General features: G+C 40.7%; 2 protein-coding genes across 6 annotated transcripts in view; one reads left to right on the top strand and one right to left on the bottom strand.

Annotated features, from left to right (window-relative positions):
* Positions 1-4,605: 4,605 nt before the first annotated feature.
* CASP3 (caspase 3) lies at positions 4,606-18,555 on the bottom strand. Of its 2 annotated transcripts, none has more exons than XM_027635929.1 (8): positions 18,467-18,555; positions 14,166-14,312; positions 13,021-13,113; positions 10,377-10,501; positions 9,748-9,876; positions 7,737-7,912; positions 7,124-7,241; positions 4,606-6,019 (listed from the first exon to the last, which is right to left on the bottom strand). In XM_027635929.1, the coding sequence occupies exons 3-8, from the start codon at positions 13,092-13,094 to the stop codon at positions 5,793-5,795; spliced, it is 849 nt and encodes a 282-aa protein (XP_027491730.1). In that variant the 5' UTR covers positions 13,095-13,113; positions 14,166-14,312; positions 18,467-18,555; the 3' UTR covers positions 4,606-5,792. The 2 variants fall into 2 exon arrangements, with proteins under 2 accessions (XP_027491730.1, XP_027491729.1); XM_027635928.1 differs by having other exon boundaries at positions 18,427-18,531.
* PRIMPOL (primase and DNA directed polymerase) overlaps positions 18,518-19,190 on the top strand; it is an 18,068-nt gene continuing 17,395 nt past the window's right edge. For 2 of the 4 annotated variants that reach the window (XM_027635918.1, XM_027635926.1), the window contains exon 1: positions 18,518-18,615. In XM_027635918.1, coding sequence (XP_027491719.1) covers positions 18,591-18,615 — 25 coding nt within the window. In that variant the 5' untranslated portion in view covers positions 18,518-18,590. Of the gene's footprint in view, positions 18,616-18,780; positions 18,924-19,190 lie in introns of those variants that run through there. The other 2 variants (XM_027635919.1, XM_027635922.1) reach the window with 2 other exon arrangements.

Here is a 19,190-nt window from a genome sequence, read left to right as displayed (position 1 = left end):
AGGTGGGGAAGCCACAGTCAGACTGCGTGTCCAGGCTCAGGCCTTCCTGCAGCAGCAGTGTCACCCCCAACACCTGAAGGTCAACCCTCACTCAGAAAGCTCATAGCCTCAGCTGAGGTGAGGTGGGAGAGCTGAGCATGGGGAACCAGCTGAGGACGAGGAGGCAAGGAAGGGTGAAGGGGCTCTGCAGGAGAATCACTCTATGCCAAGAAGGTTACTTCTGCCTTTAGCCAGTCTTTCTGAATTGCATCATGCAGGAGAGGTATGGGCTGTGCATTTGAGGAAGTGGGTTTTAGCTGAATGGGATAAAAAGGAAACACAAAATGTTCTGGGTTCAGTACCAGAAGTAGACGGAAGGCGAAAGAGGAAATGCTTGTGTCTGTTAAGAAGGATCTAACAAATATAAATCACACTGTTAGTGTTTACTATTAATCATGGTTTTGTGCAGATGAATGTAAATTGCACAGTGATGGTTTGTTCCCACTGCTTTTTTTAAAGGTCTTGTGGTTAAATAAATAGAACCATTATTTTCTTAATGGTCATGGAGTACTGCAGTAGTACTCTTCATCCACAGGTAAATCTTTGTACATCAGGTGCTCTCAAACCACTCAGATACTTATAGCTTTAGGCATATGCAGGAAAACCTGTTACCTGGTCATTTTTCAGAGTTAGTGAGATGGTTTTGTATGGCCCCTTTCTTTATACAATTTGAAGCTGGGAGGACCTATAAATCATGGTCTTCTATATACCCCATTCGATGGAATTTCAGTGGCTAAGTCCCTGTGAAACTCACCATGTTCAACTAGACAGAAATACTCCGGTCTTGGGCACAGCAGACAGAGGCAGAGCAGCATCACCGGTCCTCTGACACTGGGGGCAGCAGCGGTGAGCTATTGAATCTAATGCCAAATCTTGCCTGCCAACACCAAACAAAAACACTTTTGGAAAATGACTGCTGTGCATCTTGTTTTCTTTTGAGGCACTTCAATTATGTGATTGTCTTCATGATACAACATCTTGGTCTCTAGGAAGAAAAGAACATTGTTTCATTTGTTTGGAAAAGTCAGGTCTTAATTTTTTGGTTTGTGATTATCTAGGAAAGTCCAAAGTTCAAAATTTGATTTTAAGACATAAACATAAAATTTAGGAGCTTACCAGGCAAGTTCTTTTCTTTGTTTCCACTAATTGACTGTCATGATGCAGGCAAAGCAAGCTATTGCACCACTCTTCTGTTTAAAGACCATCACCACAGGTATGACTGAAGCCTGTTTAAGGAGATGCTGTGGATTTTTTTCTATTAAACATTACAGAAATATCAATGATATGACAGGGGAGATGCTGCATAGTCGGAAGTGTTCTCTGGGTAGGTTTAGGACAGCAGAGACAAGCCTTTTTGCCTCAAAATCAGTTGATTCTGGTGTATTCTGATATGGAATAAGACAGGGAAGTGTTTTTGGGAAACAGCAATGTGATGTTCTTGCACACCTTGGGATGCAAGTCCCAGGATGTAATAAACATGCAAGCTGACAGACAGCAAGCAACCACTGAGAGCTGAGAAAGGGTTGCTTCATTCATGAGGTTTTCATCTTGAATGACTCATTAATGTGAGTTTTGGAGATTATTGTGCTGTCTGCAGTGACACCCTGTGGTGATGAAGCAGTGTTTTATCTCTGACCCCTGTTATCTGAGAAAGCCAGAGTTCTGCTGTCTGTCCTGCTGCCTGCAATCAAGAGCAGGAGGAAATATATAGCTGAAAGGTAGTTTTTCCTAGTAATAAGATTCCTTATAGGATATGAAGTGACAAGTCTTTTGGTATTACTGTTACAGTTTAGCCATTGGGGCATCCACCACCTCTCTGGGCCACCTCTTCATGTTTCACCACCCTTATCATAAAAAAGCTTCTTCCTCAAATCTAGTTTGAATTGATCCTCTTTTATTTAAAGCCATTACTCATTGTCCTGTTGCAACAGGTCTTATTAAGAAGTCTGTCCCCATCTTTCTTATAGGCCCCCTTTAGGTACTGAAAGGCTGGTATAAGGTCTCCCTGAAGCCTTCTCTTCTCCAACCTGAGCAATCCCAAATTTGTATTTTGAGTAAATGACATGGGTTTTCTTCTGTTATGGAGCAGAGTACCCAAAGTGTGGATTCTTTTTTCAAGGACGGATTGTTTCCACAGGACTTACCAACATGAGTGTCTGACATGCCTTTTTCTTTCTTTTTTAACAAAACCCTATTTGAAACATGTACTGTCAGAGGTTGTTGTGGGAATAAGACAGACAGACTGCATTCAACATAAGGATTTGCTTAGCCAGAAGGGAGTACTTGACCTGGTGTAAACTAGGCAGCATGAACTGCCTCCCCAATTTCAGCCCAGGTCTATTTTCTTCATCCTTCCATTGTTTAGCATCAAATGCATTTAGTAAAAAAAAAATAAAATATGGTTTTGGGGGTTTTTTTCAGTTTTACTAGAAACAGGAAAAATTATTAGGTATCTCATATGTCATCTTTATTAATTTCATAATTGACTTTTGAAAAGTTCATTGTTCTGTTGGCTTTTCAAATCAGCAAAATACTAAGGTCAAGCTTTTTAAAAGTCTTCTGGACATGATTTAACTGATGACCCAGTTAGCCATGCAAATATATGTATCTGCAGGTGAAAACAGAGCTCTGTGCTTTCCAGCTCAGTTTGGAAACTGCAGCCACACTTGGCCTGAAGGCCTCCCCCAGGGAAGTGATGGTGTGTTCCCATTAGTGTAGTATGTAACACTTCCATAAAGTGTTCTCAACCAGCCTTCCACCACTGGTGACTTTGTTTGGCAAGGAGGTCTGATTAGAGCTGGTGAGCTAAGCTCATGGTAAGTGGGAAAACGTGATCTAGTTGAAAGGTTGAATTTGGGTAAGAGGCAGTGGGATGGAATATTGTAATAGAGTAAGTGTTTAAGGAAGACATGAGGAGAACAGGACAATGAGACAGGATATGAAGAAAAAGGACATTATCACCTCACCCTCTGCCTTCTCTAACAGGCTCCATCTCTACCTGCAAGTCCCACTGACTGGAACACTAGCCCTGAGCTAGAAATATATAGATACCTTCTTGGCACCATGAAGGAATTTACTGACTTGGAGTAAAATGCAGCTCTTGTCCTGAAAGGACTTGATGGGAATATTACCTCTTTCTCTAAGCCCTAACTCTATGTCTTCCTAAACGACAGGTGTTAAGAGTGTAGCATTTGGCAGAAAATAAACTCCCATGCTTTCCAACTCCTTCTCAGAGATTTAGAGGGGCTGGGTGTGGCCAGGTTTAATTTCTGACTATAACCAATTTGGCACTGTCAGTCTGGTTGTGTTCAGTAAGATCCCAAATGCACGTTATACTGTAAGTCTGGTCTCATTTGCAACCACAGAGTCACAAATTGTGCAGTTCATTGGAGAAAGTGATCAATTCACTAGGCCTACAAAATCTAAGTGTATATTGCTAGGTACAAGTGTTCCCAGGTATGCTACAGCACAGGTGGAGGTGAAAATCTTACTGAAGAGACATCCCTGCTTTAGGGAGGAGAGAGGAGCAAGCCCACTGACTAGTCTGCATGGTGGCTGTATTCTCATCCTCTGCCACAGAGGATTTCAAATGCCAATTTATACTTTTGGGAGAAGTGTTATTGCCATCATAAATGGTGGGGTGGAACAGCCACTTTGTATGTCAAAGAGGAACATCGAGAGTTAAAAAGAGAGACTACAAAGGCTGTGGGTCTTGCTCAAGGGAGGAACTTCCACTTGACCAATTGCAGAGATAAAGGTTAATCTGGCTTCTACCTGGTTACCCATCAGCAGGCCATCATGCCCATTGTAATCCCTCCACCACATATTTACTGACATATCTCATGGAAATCCCTTTACCACATATCTCATGGCTGTAGGCCTCATTCCTACAACTGGTGACTCATCGTAGCTTAGCTTTGATTTTGTTTTGCTCTACGTTAAAGACTATTGGAAAAGTTGTACAGTAATATTCCTTTAAAGGACCAAGAAGAATCAAGACCAGAACCAATTAAATCTAAGGGAAGAGCAAACTCTGTGACAGGAGCAAAATAACCAAGAACTCAAGGAACATCCCTATACCCCATTACTTTGAAGCAGATTAACGGAAGTCTAGTCAGTCATTTACAAAATATAACTGTGCAGATGCTGTAATTCACAACCTACAGGAAGAAGAGGCCTTTTTAATTTTTCAACATAAGCATGAGCAATAAATCTACCTGGAACTGCAATTTCAATGAGCTAAAATAGACCAATCCTCTCTCAGAAAACATTTCTACAAGAGAGTGAAAAGATTCCTCCTATCCAGCATGCAGTCATCAGAGAACTCACCTGTTTAAATTTGCCTCCTCTGCATCCCTTTTGAACTGGCATTAGCCAGGTCTCAATCACTACTATACTCTTATTACCTGGCTATATGGCATAGAATGCTTTAAAGGGGCTTCTTTTCAACTTCAGGTGGCAAGGAGAGAAAAGGGACAAGAAAAAGGAGGAAAAGGGACATAAAGTTAAAATTAATTTGCAAAAGCTATCAGATCCTAAACAAATAACATACATAGAAAAGCCTGATACAATTTAGGAAACAGTTTTTAATTTAAAAAAAGTACCAAATGCCTCTGGAAGTGAACATCAATTTGCTAACATTGTTTACACTACACAATCTGAAGAGTTTCAAGTCTTGTTTTGCAAGCAGCCTATAGTCATTTAGTATTCTGTCTTCCTCTGATCTTAAAGAGACTGCTACAAGCTGAAACATAAGCAGAAATGTTTTACAATTTTGTAGAAGTCTGTTTCACAAAATTCAGAGTCAAGAAATTTACTATTTGTTAACATATTTTGGCTAAAGTTTTGTAATTAACTCAAATTGGTATTAAAGAAGTTAAATTTCTCCAGTACCACAAATCTAGGTTTTCACACAGATTACATATAGTAAACACATAGCACAGAGCAAACACACTCTTATTTAAGGCCAGAAAGAGGAAAGCAGACTGTTCAGAATGCAGACTTCCTTTTGCATTGATACAGCCCCAAATATGCCCCAACAGCTCCACCCTTTAGGGAGCTGCAGAAAAAGAAATTTTGGAAGACTGGTCCCTTAGGTACTCAGCTTCAAGGTCACAATACAAAATTTATTTTGAAACAGCTACCATGTTGATATAATTACTTTATCAAATATTCCATGCACAAAATTAAAAAATTATCAGGAAAAACTGACTGTATTCTAAACATGCTTCCTACTTGTATGTAAAAAAGTGAAATGGCTGTTTTCCACAGTTTATGCCCAAAATTATAAAAATAGTTTAGGTTAATTTATAACCTAAACTTCTAGAACTTAAGAAGAAATGTGTGACAACACTATCATATAATCATAACTAATACACATAGCACATTCTGAATCTTCTTTGTAAGATATGAAACCAAACTATTTATAAGAACTGTTTTTCTCTGCCCCTTCAGCAAAGAGAAATGTAGCACCAAATAGTTCTGATAAACGATGTGATCTTTCTTCAGTCTCCCCTTCCTAATTTTTTGCCATACTCAGAGCACTACTTGGAAATCTGCCTGTGCTTCAGTTACTCAAGTTTGCGTTTCTAACACAGCCATACTACTCTTTACTTTTAATAACGGACATGTCTAACTTTGAGATAGTTCATTGTGCCCCACACAGTAGTAAACAGTTATTCAGATTTAAAAGTGTTATTTTGTACTAACACTGCATATAAATTGCAGATAAAAACATGAACTGAAAAATTCTTTTAGGAAGGGAAATAAAATTCTTTGGTGAGCATAGAGACAATACATGGAATCTGTTTCTTTGCATTAAAATCTTGTCGAGTTGAGCAGGACTCATACTCTGCCACTCTGCGATTTACACGAGTGAGAATCTGCATGAGTTCAAGCTTCCTTGCATGTTCCTTCAGCATTTTACACAGTGACTGAATAAACCAGGAGCCTTCAGCTGAATTCCTCCAGGAGTAATAGCCTGTGGAAGAGAGCAATGTCAAAGTGATCAGATGTAGCAGCCTTTGATACAGGACAGGTTACCAATTAGGGGAACAACGCATTGTTTCCAATAGCAATCAATGTTGTAAAATAAAAACTCAAAACCACCAACAAATAAAATTTAGGTTCTTCAAATTTCAACTCAAAAGATTTTTCTAATCCTCTCATGTTTTATAATCTAAGAAAACTTTAAGTAGGTAGAAAATCAAAAGGCCGGAAAACTATCTTCTGCTGCAACAATCTTAGCCATTGATCACTTACTACTTCACAGAGTACATGAACACAAGGGAGAGGTGACAGTACACATGGACCCAAGATGCAAAATGGATTTCAGTGTCACTGTCTTCAGGACTATGTGCATGAATTAAAGACTGAAACCTACTTCTGCTAACTGGTAATGTAAAGGGCATACCAAAGGCTCTGCCCCTACTGATTTTGCTTAAGGATGCAATGTAAATAGAGATGATATCCAAATAATATGCTGGTATTTATCATCCACTTCTGGACATCTGATTGCTTTGTTTTCTCAGAATAATACCTTTTCCTCCTGCTGTAAATTATTTGTACAACCCTGTTTAACTCAATTTCCAGCATATGAATATTTGAGGATTTGCTAGGGAGAAAGATGTATATTCAGGGTTTGGTGTGAGTTTTATAGGAACTGAGAGTAGCAACTACCTCAAAAAGAAATTGAATCAGTGTAGAAAAAGTGATTGAGAGAAGAAAATCCATATTTCCATGAAAGAGTGTATTGGGTCTGTCTGAGATGGAGTTCATTTCCCCACAGCAGCCCTCACAGTGCTGTGCTTTGCACTGGTAGCTAGAAAGTACTGATAACACAACACAGTTTTGGTTACTGCTGAACAGCGCTGGCACAGCATCAGCACTGTCTCCCCAACATTCCCCCCGCCCCATCATTAAGCCTGGGGTGGACAAAATCTTGAGAAAGGACACAACTAGTACAGCTGACCCAAACCAAGCAAAGGGATATCCCATACTAGTGAAATCACCCACTGACTGGATACAACTAAAAATTTTAATTTTTAGCATCAATAGAGGCTCACATACAGAAGTAGTCTCTCACCTGGAGCTGTAGAATATGCATACAGAAAGTCTGCTTCTACAGGTATTTTTTGACACATTGTTTCTTCTGATCCACTGTCTGTCTCAATACCGCAATCTAATTCAGTCCCTCTACAAGCCTATTTGGTGGAAGAAGAATGGAAAATAAAATTAAAAATAAAGAAAATAAAGGCAGGGATCACGATCAGAATATTGATTTTTTTTTTCAGGTTTTCAGATGACAATATTCTGACTAAAAACTGCAAAAATAAAAAGAATTTACATGTCACATTTCCATTAGACTGACTCAGAAGAAAAGTAGCATTTATTTAAATCAACTACAGTTTGGATAAGATAGATATTCATTCAAAATTATATTCAGAAACTCTTTAAAATATTGGCTAAGTTTTTACTTAATCCATAGAATCAAGATAATGCAATCTCATCTATTACGAGTACTGCCTACCTAATAGGGCAGATTGTGCCACTTTTAGACCCAAAAAGAATCTTATTCCAAAAGTAATTCCATTTAAATCAATTTTAGAAAGAATTAACTTTTTTGCACTAATAATTAGTGGGAAACAGTATTTTTATCATCTGACCGACTTGATGATAATTGTTCAGCTGTACATCACCTGAATGAAAAAGAGCTTGGGTTTTCCTGCTAAACTTCGGCACCTGTCACCTCTGAAAAGGCTAGTTAGTGCTTTCAGTTCAAGAGGGCCATCTGTACCGTAGATTAGTCCTTCATCACCATGGCTTAGCAACACACAAACAAAACTGCTTCGCTTGCTGTGATCCTCTTCAGAAACTTGAAAGAAAAAAGAGAATTACCTTAACTTCCCGCATTCCCTAAAAATTTCGAACATTTGATCCTTCCTATGTGGCAGAAGTCTTTTAAGAACTAATTCCCACATTTAGAAACATCCAACCAGTTTTCACTTCTGAACAAAATAAGTCTGCCTACTTTGCTTATGGAGGTTGGACACAGAAAACCTCAAATTAAAGGCCAACCCTACCCATTCTAAGACGTGGTCACAGAACTAGGCCAGGAATACCATGAGGAGACAAAGAGAGTGTTTCAAACACAAACCTCGCTCATTCAGTAATGGTCGGTCTTGTGATCTGCAATGGGATTGATGGAAAATGCTGAGTTTTGGGAAAGGATGGAGAAGTCCTACATCTCTCTCCTTCCGATTGGAGATGCTTCAACTACTTGGATTACATGGGAATTGAATGCAGTACAGAAGTTGCTGCTGCTGCAGGGACCTAGGTAGTGGCAGTACCCCTCTCCTCTCACTTTTGACCTGTATCGAAGTCTAGAATGATTTTTCAAGCTCTTTAAGTAAAAAATTAAGACATTTAAGCTTGATATAAAGTGTCTGTAGATTTATATCTTTTTTTCCCTCCATCTTGTGGTAGACAAAGAGCATAAAATAGATATTCTCCAATGTCTTTTGTTCCTTGACATTGTGGGAATTGTACTTGAGTGCCAAGATGATTCTTTTGAATTTATGAAAAGATACAAATGTGGTTTAAAAGAAAGGATCCAAAAGGAACTCCGAGTGGTAATTCAATAAGATGCAAGAGTTTGTACATGAAAAATGTAACAGTCTGTACAGCTGAAGTCTTACTGTTTATTGCTTACCAAAACACTGAATCTCTATTCTGGAAAAAATGAACTATTTATATTTTTCTCAAGTGATGCACACTCAGGCATTTCTACAATCTATGGACAAGCACTGCATTTAGAACAGTCACACTTTCAGCTACTGTCAATAGACTGATTGCAACTATACTAACAACTTAACCATGCCTGGGAACATTCTCTGGCATAAACATTAACTGGCACCAAAGAACCTACATCTATGTTAATAAACATTTCCATTAAAAAAAACCCAAAAAACCAAGACCAGGATTGCTGCAAGCTAACTGGCTGTTGGGAATAATCACTGGATCACTTTTACTGTTGAATTGTGACGCGAAATAGTCTGGGAAAGCACTAGTAGGCATGAGTTACAGTCACAGCAGAGAATCTTCCAACAGTTAACAGAATAGGTTGTGTTCCAGGGCTACCAATACCTCCAGGCACCATTTAACTTGAGGGTCTAGATGTAGCCAAGTCCAAACAAAGCAGGATTAACACAGTAGTATAAAACTCCCACTTGGGAGAAGGGTGTTTTGTTTCACAAGTTAAACAAAACTTGAGTTGTTTCTCTAGAAGAGTAATTCACTCCACACACCTGCAGTTCTGGTCCCTCAATCAGAACCTCTCTTGGGCCACACCACTAAGCTTGTAGCACAGACCCCCTCTACCCAATCAAGCAGGTTTCTTTCCAACTCACAGAGCTTCAGTGATCCCAGGGTCAGAATATAAATCAGTCTGCATTTAAGGTTCAGCCTTTTTTCCAGCCTTCTTTAGAAGACGAGATAGGATATGGAGACAACATTCATGGCACAAAAGATGGAGAGACAGCAAAGATGAATAAACATAGAAACTATGATGTACATGTCATCCTAGCAATAAATCACTGGAAGGTATAAAATGTCATCTAAAGGAACAATGGAAGAAGAGATGTGAGGGCTAGAGATGTATTTGGAAACAGTTGTTGATTTAATACACACACTGAACATATTATTATTTACCTTTTTTCAATAGTTTAAAAATGTCCTCACATGAAAGATCATTGTTGATCTTTATTTTATATCCCAACTTCATAAAAACCTCTCTGACACTTGCAGCATCCGCATCTGTACCCGAACGGGGTAGCATCCCTATACATAAAAGAAATGTGTTATTTTTTTATATGATACAGATGGCATGGTCTGATTGAGCCAAATTATTTTCTTACTTATATGGTATCAGTCTGAAATATTCTATTATTCCAGATGCACTCAAACAGAAAAAACACTGTACTGTTACACATGCACACCATCTCCCACTCTCTGTACCTGTACTGTAGATTTATCTACATCTTATTTTTATATCTACCTATCTATGTAAGGACATAGAAAGAATTTTATTTCCAAAATAGAATTCATGACTTAAAGGTAAAGCAGACTTGTACTGCCTATCAATTTTTCTCCTTGTTACTGCTATACCCTAATGTGTTCCCTCTCGGCACTGAAGAATGCACCAAAATGAATCATACCCATTCAAATGACCTAATTTTTTAGTGCAATCAAAATTGGTCTGCATATTTAGTTTTGAAGAATAACACATGGCACTAATTTATCTAAATTAAGGAAAAAAATTGAAAACTTGAAAGTAGTACCAGTATGTCTGTGGAAGTTCTTATTGTTTATTATTATACATTCCCCCATTTCTGGATAATCCATTCTGTAACTGTAGTCTGGCAGAATTCCAGAGTCCATAGACTTGCTAGCAGGTAGGTTCCTTCTGCACAGAAACCAGACAAAATGTAGGTGTTAATTCCTGATCTCTCAATTTGCAAAATAATAACAACAATAGGTTATTTTAGCAAACCCAATGAAACTGGTAACGTTTGCTACTTTTTCTCTAGAAGTTCCCTCAGCAAGTTTGCTGATGACACCAAGATGAGTCAGTGTGGTTGATACCCTAGAGGGAAGGGATGTCAACTAGGCTTGAGAGGTGGGCCTGTGCCAACCTCATGAAGTTCAACAAAGCCCAGTGCAAGATCCTGCACCTGGGTCGGGGCAATCCCAAACATGGATACAGGCTGAATAACGAGAGGATTGAGAGCAGCCCTGAGGAGAACTGGGAGGTACTAGTCAAAGAAAAACTGAATGAGCTATCAATGTGCACTTGCAACCCAGAAAGCAAATTGCACCATTGGCTGCATCAAAAGGAGAGTGGACAGCAGGTCAAGGGAGGTGATTCTGCCCCTCTGCTGTGCTCTGGTGATACTCTACCTGGAGCACTGCATCCAGCTCTGGGGTCCCCAGCATAAGAAAGACATGGACCTGTTGGACCGAATCCAGAGGAATCCATGATGAAGATGACTGGGGGGCTGGAGTACCTCTCCTAGGATAGGCTGAGAGAGGTAGGGTTGTTCAGCCTGGAGAGGAGAAGGCCCTGGGGAGACCTTTTAGTGGCCTTTCAGTACCTAAGGGGGGCTACAGGAAAGACAGGAGGGGCTTCTGACAAGGACGGGTAGTCATAAAGCAAAGGGGAATGGCTTTAAACTGAAAGAGAGTAAGTTTAGACTAGATATTAGGAAAAAATTCTTTACTGTGAGAGTGGTGAGGCACCACATTCTTTACTGTGAGAGGTGGCCCAGAGAAGTTGCACGTGCCCTACCTCTGGAAGTGTTCAAAGCCAGGTTGGATGGAGCTTTAAGCAACGTGGTCTAGTGAAAGGTGTCCCTGCCCATGACAGAAAGGTTGGAACTAGAGGATTTTTAAGGTCACTTCCAACTCAAATCAGCCTATGATTCTAAGTTACATCTGTGAAATCAGTTGGTAGATTTAAGTGAAGACTATACTTACCCAGAGGTTAAAATGAATGAAACTGCTTTCTACAGTTATGCTCCCAAATAAAACTTTTGTTTTGGTTAAAATGTGCACATACACAACGAATTTTAATAAAAAAGTAAAGTGTCATCTGTATTTGTAGTAGCCTTCTATGCAACCTGTAACAATCTTAAAATTTAGAATCAAGGAAGAACTGTGTTTAAAATTATAATGCCTTTGCACAGGAGAATATGAAAACTTAGTTTAAGGATGCCAGCTATTATATCAACAATGAAGCAGTTGGGGTTTTTTTACTATCATCTTTTGAAAGCCATGTACCTGGAGCCAAGGTTAGCTCTGAGCATGCAAATCTGTTCTGAATTCTAACCAAAAGTCATACTACCATTGAATTTTCAAAAGTAAACATTCAAAACCTAGAAAGATGTAGCAGATATGTGCTCCTTTTCTGCTTAAGCAATAGCCACCAGTAGTAGTCATGATGGCTGCATCTGGATGAAGCTGGACTTTGGGGAGACAGACAACACAATAGCTAAGGGCCACAAATCTTCCTCAACATCTAAGGGCTAGCTGAGCATGCACCATCCCAAAACATGGCTGGTATGCAAATACAACTGTAAGTCAATTATCTACTCCATATATAGCATAAAGCCCAGGGCCCCCTGAGCTCTCCTGCATGGCAGTGGGCTGCACACCAGGATCTCCCCTTGAACAGGGATGCCTCTCAAGATTACTCCTTGAGGCTGAGAGATTCCTTGCTGCAATAGATTCTTAGTAAGTAATTGATAGCATGCTAAACTTTAAGTGTCTCATTTGAGCACATGGGTAAGTGGTTACAAGACTGGGGGCCTATCAACAAATAAAAAGTCTGTAATACTCTTAAACCTGATTTTCATTGAAATATTAAAAAGAATGACTTCAGAACCAAATTAATTTCCCAAAGAGAGCATAATCTGATGACAGTGCTAGAGCAGTGTAACAACCAGCTGGCACCAGGAAGAACAGGCCTGCGTTTCCTCCCTTCCACCCCATAAGTTCTTCTTGTACTTCTGCTTCCACACACACAGCCCCTACAGCAGGTCAGCTCAACCAGCTGGGCTGTCTGCCACAGGTTCAGGTCAGCTCTAAAAGCAATTCAAGGAAAGGGGTGAACATTTAGTCTAGGGTGAGACACAGATGTCTCTTTTCAAGAAGAGCTAACCACTTCATAATCCTGTTAAGACCAGTCTAGCTGCACCTCAAGTATTTTGCTTTTTGGTTCCTTGTACATGCATGTGGCCTGTTCTGTCAGACACTGTACATTTTCGAAGTCAGTACAACTCTAATAGTTGTTTATTATAATAACAATTTACCATAATTGAAACTTTTCTTCTTAGCATTATTTCTTCTATGGCTCTCGCCTTCAGTTATAGCACAAGATTCTTCAAGACTTAAATTGAAGACTTAAACCAAAAATATCTCACTTACCCTTTGAAACCCGGAACAGATTTTGCATCTGTCAGATCTTCCCCCAAATGTGGACCATCTCCAATGTCTGCCATTATGGCTTTCAATTATCAGCTTGAAAATGTAAGAAAATAGAAACGTTACGACAATTCACTGAATAACTTCAGCCTAGAAGTATTAGCAGACAAAAAAATAGCATCTCTGAGTAATTCCTACATATTTTAGTTTTGAAAGGAGAACATGAAATATTTTTCTAAATTATTGCATTCTAAAAGAACTCTGGGAAAAAGTCAGACCAAACCATTGAAAAGGCCTACAAAAAGCAGGCTAAAAACAAACAAATTAAAAACAATCTTTAAAATATTGCAATGTTCCTACATGCACTAGAAATTGAGAACCAAAAATCAAGCAGTACAGATTACTGGATATGTGCAAAAATTAACACAGAAGATTAGATTTTGGGTCATAGTATTTTGAGAAATGAGTAATTTCTCTGCATTCTGTTTGAAATGAAACATCACTGCATCCCATTCTAGTTGGTGTATGTGAAGGCAATTGCAATATAAATTACATAAAACCACAACAATATAACTTCAAATAGTTGATGAAATGAACCCTATGCTGTGGGCTGCTATTTACTTTTATTAGAACACAGGACAAGAAATTATGATGGATACCAAGCCAGAAATCACAATTACTCTGTGTGTATTCACGGAACACATTACCAAAAGTTATCTTAAGCTCAAGTTTTGTAAAACAATTAACCATCATAAATTTAAATCACCAGATAGGACAAAGTGATAAATGCTTAGAAGTGCTTAGACCTCAAGAAACAAACAAGGCACTAAAAGACAAGAATTTAACAAGAACCTACTTAGCAGATATATTTATGGTAAAGAGAAATGCATAAACAACCAGATCAAGTAGTAAGGTTTGCTGGTCAGATATGATGAAGATTTTTATTTAAGGCTTAAGTTCTTTGGTGGCAAACTGTATTTGCCATCTTACATCATCATAGTATTATTATATTAAGTCTCAACTTCTTATCTACAGAATATCAGAAACATCCGTTTTCTGTGGTAACCATTACTGATGCATCAGAAGCACTAATCTGGTTATGTATAACCTTCTGTCTTTCCTTGTTTCTTAAGAAGACATTTACTTACGTTTTTAGTGACTTCAAAAGACCTTCAGGGTTACTCTGAATACTATTTCTTTGTATATTGGAGCACTGATGTAATTAAGAAATCTTCCTCACCAAATTATTCCAGACTTGAGAACTGTATCATGTAATGCAGCGAACAGGAAATTTCCTGAAAACCAAATTGCACAAGTATTAAATGAGCTCGGTATTTTAGAAATAAAATGTCTAAAATACATTCTAGAAATTTAGAAATTTACTTTAAAGACAGTATCATGGGGCAGGAACTAAAGCAACAATGATAAACTTGACTGCATAGCATCATGATCTGGATTCATTCATCCTAACATCAAAGCCTAATTCATTAAAAGTTCCCTATGAGGAAAAAAGACAAGCAATTCCAAAGGTTACCTATGACCTGTGGCCTGACAGTGATCGAACCCTATGCCTTATAATTATGCACTGCCAATAAAGTCTAGCTTACAGTGACAACTGGTGTGTCCACCCAGCTCTAACTGAAGAGTAGAGCTTCTGATCCCTGAGAAGCAGAAAGAATGGCTTCCATTGACAAGAACACTAGAGTTCCCTTGCTCCTGCACAGCCCAGCTTTCAGGAGTTTCTCTGCTTCTTCCAACCCTCTCCCTACCACAATCATCCTTGGCTTTGGTTTCCAGCTTTCCTGAGGTCTCAGCCTCACACTTTTGAGCAAAATTTTATTTGTAGGAAAACATCCAACCAGATCGACCCGCAATTCTGATGCAACTCAATGCTGTTCCTTCTTCTGGAGAAGCACTATGTGCAAAAGCACAACCCAAAACCTTCACTGTGAATGGGATTAATAGGAGAGACAAGGAAAAGGTTTATTTCCTTCCTCACTCGTTCTTTGTCTACCAACAGTAATAAACAACTACACCATATAAAAAAGCACAGCATCATGTACCATCTCTATCATCAAAACTTGCCAGCAGGTGTCCTGACCGCAGTGTAGCCATGTCAGCAAAGAAATCAACTTGTGCTAAAACCCCAGGTGTTTATCCCAGCTTTTTGATACTGTGAAGATCTGCAAGTACATGAAGCACAGGGTGTAAACTAGTAAACGTGTGCCTACATGAGCTGTGGCAAGCTCCTCTCCATCATATGAGCCAGCCTGGGCTACCAAGAGCTACTTGGAGAAAGACTAACCCAAAGTATATGGCAAGCTAAGAGCTCTGGCCAACAGATCAGATCTTGCAATCATTAGGTAGGGTAAACGGATCACTAGGCTGTCTTGAGTTCACATCAGGTGTGCTCCAACCAAAATGCTACATCCCTTTAGGGACTGGTTTTAGTAAGCTGGTTTAGTAATGGTGAGAACAACACTGGTGAACAGCAGCAGACTAAAGTAAGCAAACTGGAGACGTAACTGGCTGCAAGCACTGAGTGCTTCCACAACATAAATGATAAAGCATGCTGTAAACACTAAGAGAGATCTTCAACATTTAAGTGACCTTAAATTATGACTAAAGCTGCTGTAATTGATCCAATGCCAAAGAAACAATGAAATTGGAAAAAGTAGCTAGCAAAACCTACAATTACAACAAACTATAGTACTTTGTTTCTGAAAAATGTAAAACACATTTTGTAATACCTTATCATAAAAGCATTTCTTATTAAAGCCTCTGCAAGCCTAGCTCGCAGCCTACAGTTTCAATTGTTTAATGAAGCATTAGTGCTCACTGCATTCTACTTCACAATCGCAGCTTGTCTAAGAGACTTTACAGTAGCTAGAGAGATTGTCTAGAAAGGCTGGTTAGAACTCGTTAGGTATTGAAATTCTCATGCTTTATCTTCAGAACAGAATCTGTAACTCACCTTTAATATTCATCAATTTCTGAGCACCTTAAGGCACCAAGTCATCTGCACTTGTTTAAAGAACAAAAGACATCCACAAGGAGGTATCTCTTGTTGCTAGGCACTCAAATGCACGTTTTAACCAGCAGCATGTTTTCTGCTCTAAAGCACTGGTCAGGGCAACAGCAGTGCTCTCTGGAGGATGATGCTGATTCTAACAGACTAAGAATTGCCTCATCTTGGTTTAGGTAATGCAGTGATGCCGTGCTCTCTCAAGCAAAATACACATTTCCCTGTGGAGGATGATCTCATCCTACCAGGGATGGAGGGGGTGGGGGAAGGGGTGAGGGGAGTAAGAATCATGACAGTGCTTTAAGAATTTGATGAAAAAATGTTATTCTTCTCCTTGTTACTATTTTCTGTTATGTTAGATGGACTTTCAACTGTAAGGAAACGCAAAAACAAGTAGCTGAAAAGAGCAACAGCATTTTTGTAATCCAGCAGAATATATTCTGTAGGTTTTAGGAAGTTTATTTTCCAATACTTTATCTAAAAAAAATACAGTTTGTTAAAAATGCTATGACACAGAGACAATGAATATAAAGATGATGCTGCAATGATCTTTACAGGTACTAAGTAGTAAAAAACAAAGTGGTTCAAAAAGGTCCAAAGCTATGATTCGCAAGCTAACAAAAAACGACCAATGTCTCTCTGTATAGCAATAAGAGAAAAAAAATTTTTCCTTCTATAAATGCAGTTGTTACAATGCTTTTCTTTTGATGGGAAAATTATATATAAAACAATTTCTTACTCCCTTCCAACCTTGATTTACTTATTCTTCCTGGACCTAATGAAAACAAATTCACATCATCATGTATCACCACTGCCATACAAACCATCAAGTTTCTTTTTAAAGATATTTATTTGAAATGAGAACGAAAAAGACAAATGAATGACATAGTGATAAAAATAATACCAAAGCTTCTCAGATAGGGAAGGAAGCAAATAACTGAATGGCAAACCAGGAGAGACAAGACAACACACCTTGAGTATATATCTGCTTCTACAAAGCAATGATTGTAGCAGTATTAAAACACATGTCCAAAACAGACATCAGTATTGTAAAACACGTCCTTAAAGATTACAAAAGGGCAGTTTTCCACCTCACATGACTGCAAGAGAAAATGTCAAGCATTCAAAGAAGATATTTTATGTACAGAAACATATATATGGCATATTGTAATAATTTGCATGCAGACATGCAATTAAAATGTTTCCATTCTACAATGTACAATGCTAAACAATAATTATCTGATTAATAACATAAGGAAAAAATAGAAGCTGACTATATGAAAAACTGAAAAACATTTGAAATATACAATTATATTTTCCATATGACAATATCCCCCTACTAAATACTGCTACCACTGATGGAAGCACGCCAATTCTGTGACAGCCTTTCCCATTACTTCTGGTCTGGATGTGGTAGTTGGAAAGCCCAGACACCGGGCCAGCACTCTGATCTTCCAAAAGCAAACAGACTTCTAGTTAGTCAGCATTAAGATGCAAAATCAGCAAGAGCTGAAGTTATTCCGAGTGTAGATGGGGCCCTTGCTTATTAATTCACCAATACCAATTAAAACAGATCACCAATGCAATAAGCAATAGCCTTATCGGGCTCCTTAACATCAACGGCATGATGTGTTAGTTCGACAACCTACCATCTGACAGGCAGATAACTGAAGGAGAGAACTATGAGTCAAAGGGTAAAAGACTAGATTAGAAAAGGTTAGTCACAGTGTCTGTGAGAGTCTCAAACTAAGTTCCTCCAGCACTGGCACAGCCGGTACACACGAGGTTTAACCCGCTTTGTTTTGGCAGATCCAGATGCAGATTCTGACCCTGCGCTTCCGGTTAGTTAATGGTCTACCGGGGGGGACACCAGAGAGCAGCTTACAATTAAAGTGCTTTTTTTTTTTTTTTTTCCCTTTCTCTTTTCTCCCATTTTTTGTTTGTTTGCTTGTTCGTTCGTTTCGGCAGCTTCTCCACAAAAGCAGGCTGAAACGGAGCAAACTGTCTACCTTAAGCTTCTGGAAAACTCACAGCCGAGGTCCCGCGCCCTGCCCCGGGAAGCGGCGGGTGCCGGGAGAGCACCGCGGCCGCTCTGCCGCCTCACCCGCGGGCAGGGCGGGACGGACCCCCGCCCGCAGCACCGCCGGACCCGCCGTGCCGGGAGCCCCGCGGGGCCCCGGGGCAGCGGCGAGGCGGCGCTCTGAGCCAGGCCCGCCCCCGCCGATACGCGACTGCCCTCCTGCCCCCCGCAACCGACCCCCTCTGGAGGAGATGCGGGCGGCCACGCGGAGCTGGAGAGCTACAGCCTGGTCTACCCCACCCCCCGCCGCTTTGTTTGGCCCCAGCACCGCCGCGCCCGCATCCCTGCCGCCGATAGCACCCACCGCCTCTGCCGCCCGCCCGCTCTCGGCGCTGCGCTCCAACCTGCCTTCTCCTGCGCTCGGCCGGGCTGCGCTGGGCACGGCTCGGCGCCGAGGGAACCCCGCGGCCGTGGGCCCGCCCGGCGCGGCGCTGGCTCCTCCCCGCGCAGGGCGGGCAGGCCGCCCCAATGGCGGCAGCGAGCGGCGGGGGAGGTGAGTCGGTGCCGGCGGGGAGCGGCCTCGGGGGGTCGGGGAAGGCGGTCCCGACGTGCGGGGCGGCTCCCGGAGCCGAGGGGAGGCGGTGCGAGGCCAGGGTGAGCCAAGGGGCCGCCGGTCCGGGCCCCACGGGTGCGCTCCGGGACACGGGAGGACGCCGAACCGCCGCGTCCTGCGGTGTCTGAGCGCCGAGCCGGGAACTGCTGCACTCGCTGCTCTTCAGTTTGAGTGGTGTAACCCAAACCCCGTTAGGTTTGGCCTGTTGTTTCAGTTCCTCTGCCTGCTGGGAGAAATGTAGCATTCTGGTACATTTGCACCATGCTGGTGTGGCCTCATCTTGAATACTGTGTGCAGTTTTGGGCACCACAGTATAAAAAAGATATTGAGCTGTTAGCGTCCAAAGGAGGGCAACTTAGATTGTGAATGGCCTTGAGGGGAAGCCATATGAGGAGCCGCTGAGGTCACTTGGTCTGTTCAGCCTCATCCGAACAGATGGAAAAGATTTCTCACCCAGAGAGTGGTTGGGCACTGGAACAGGCTTCCCAGGGAAGTGGTCACAGCACCAAGCCTGA

The sequence above is a fragment of the Corapipo altera genome, unplaced genomic scaffold, assembly GCF_003945725.1.
Source record: "Corapipo altera isolate COAL_440 unplaced genomic scaffold, ASM394572v1 22b, whole genome shotgun sequence".
Classification (NCBI taxonomy): domain Eukaryota; kingdom Metazoa; phylum Chordata; class Aves; order Passeriformes; family Pipridae; genus Corapipo; species Corapipo altera.
The sequence above is the reverse complement of the archived record's forward strand: the minus strand, read 5'-3'. Positions and strand labels throughout refer to the sequence as shown.

Excerpts from the sequence above, each read along its gene's own strand:
- CASP3 (XM_027635929.1), bottom strand. The coding sequence starts at position 13,094 with ATGGCAGACATTGGAGATGGTCCACATTTGGGGGAAGATCTGACAGAT. Across the intron at positions 10,502-13,020 it reads TCTGTTCCGGGTTTCAAAGG|AAGGAACCTACCTGCTAGCA; the intron begins GTAAGTGAGATA and ends GTTTCTGTGCAG. Across the intron at positions 7,242-7,736 it reads CCAAGCTCTTTTTCATTCAG|GCTTGTAGAGGGACTGAATT; the intron begins GTGATGTACAGC and ends TCCACCAAATAG.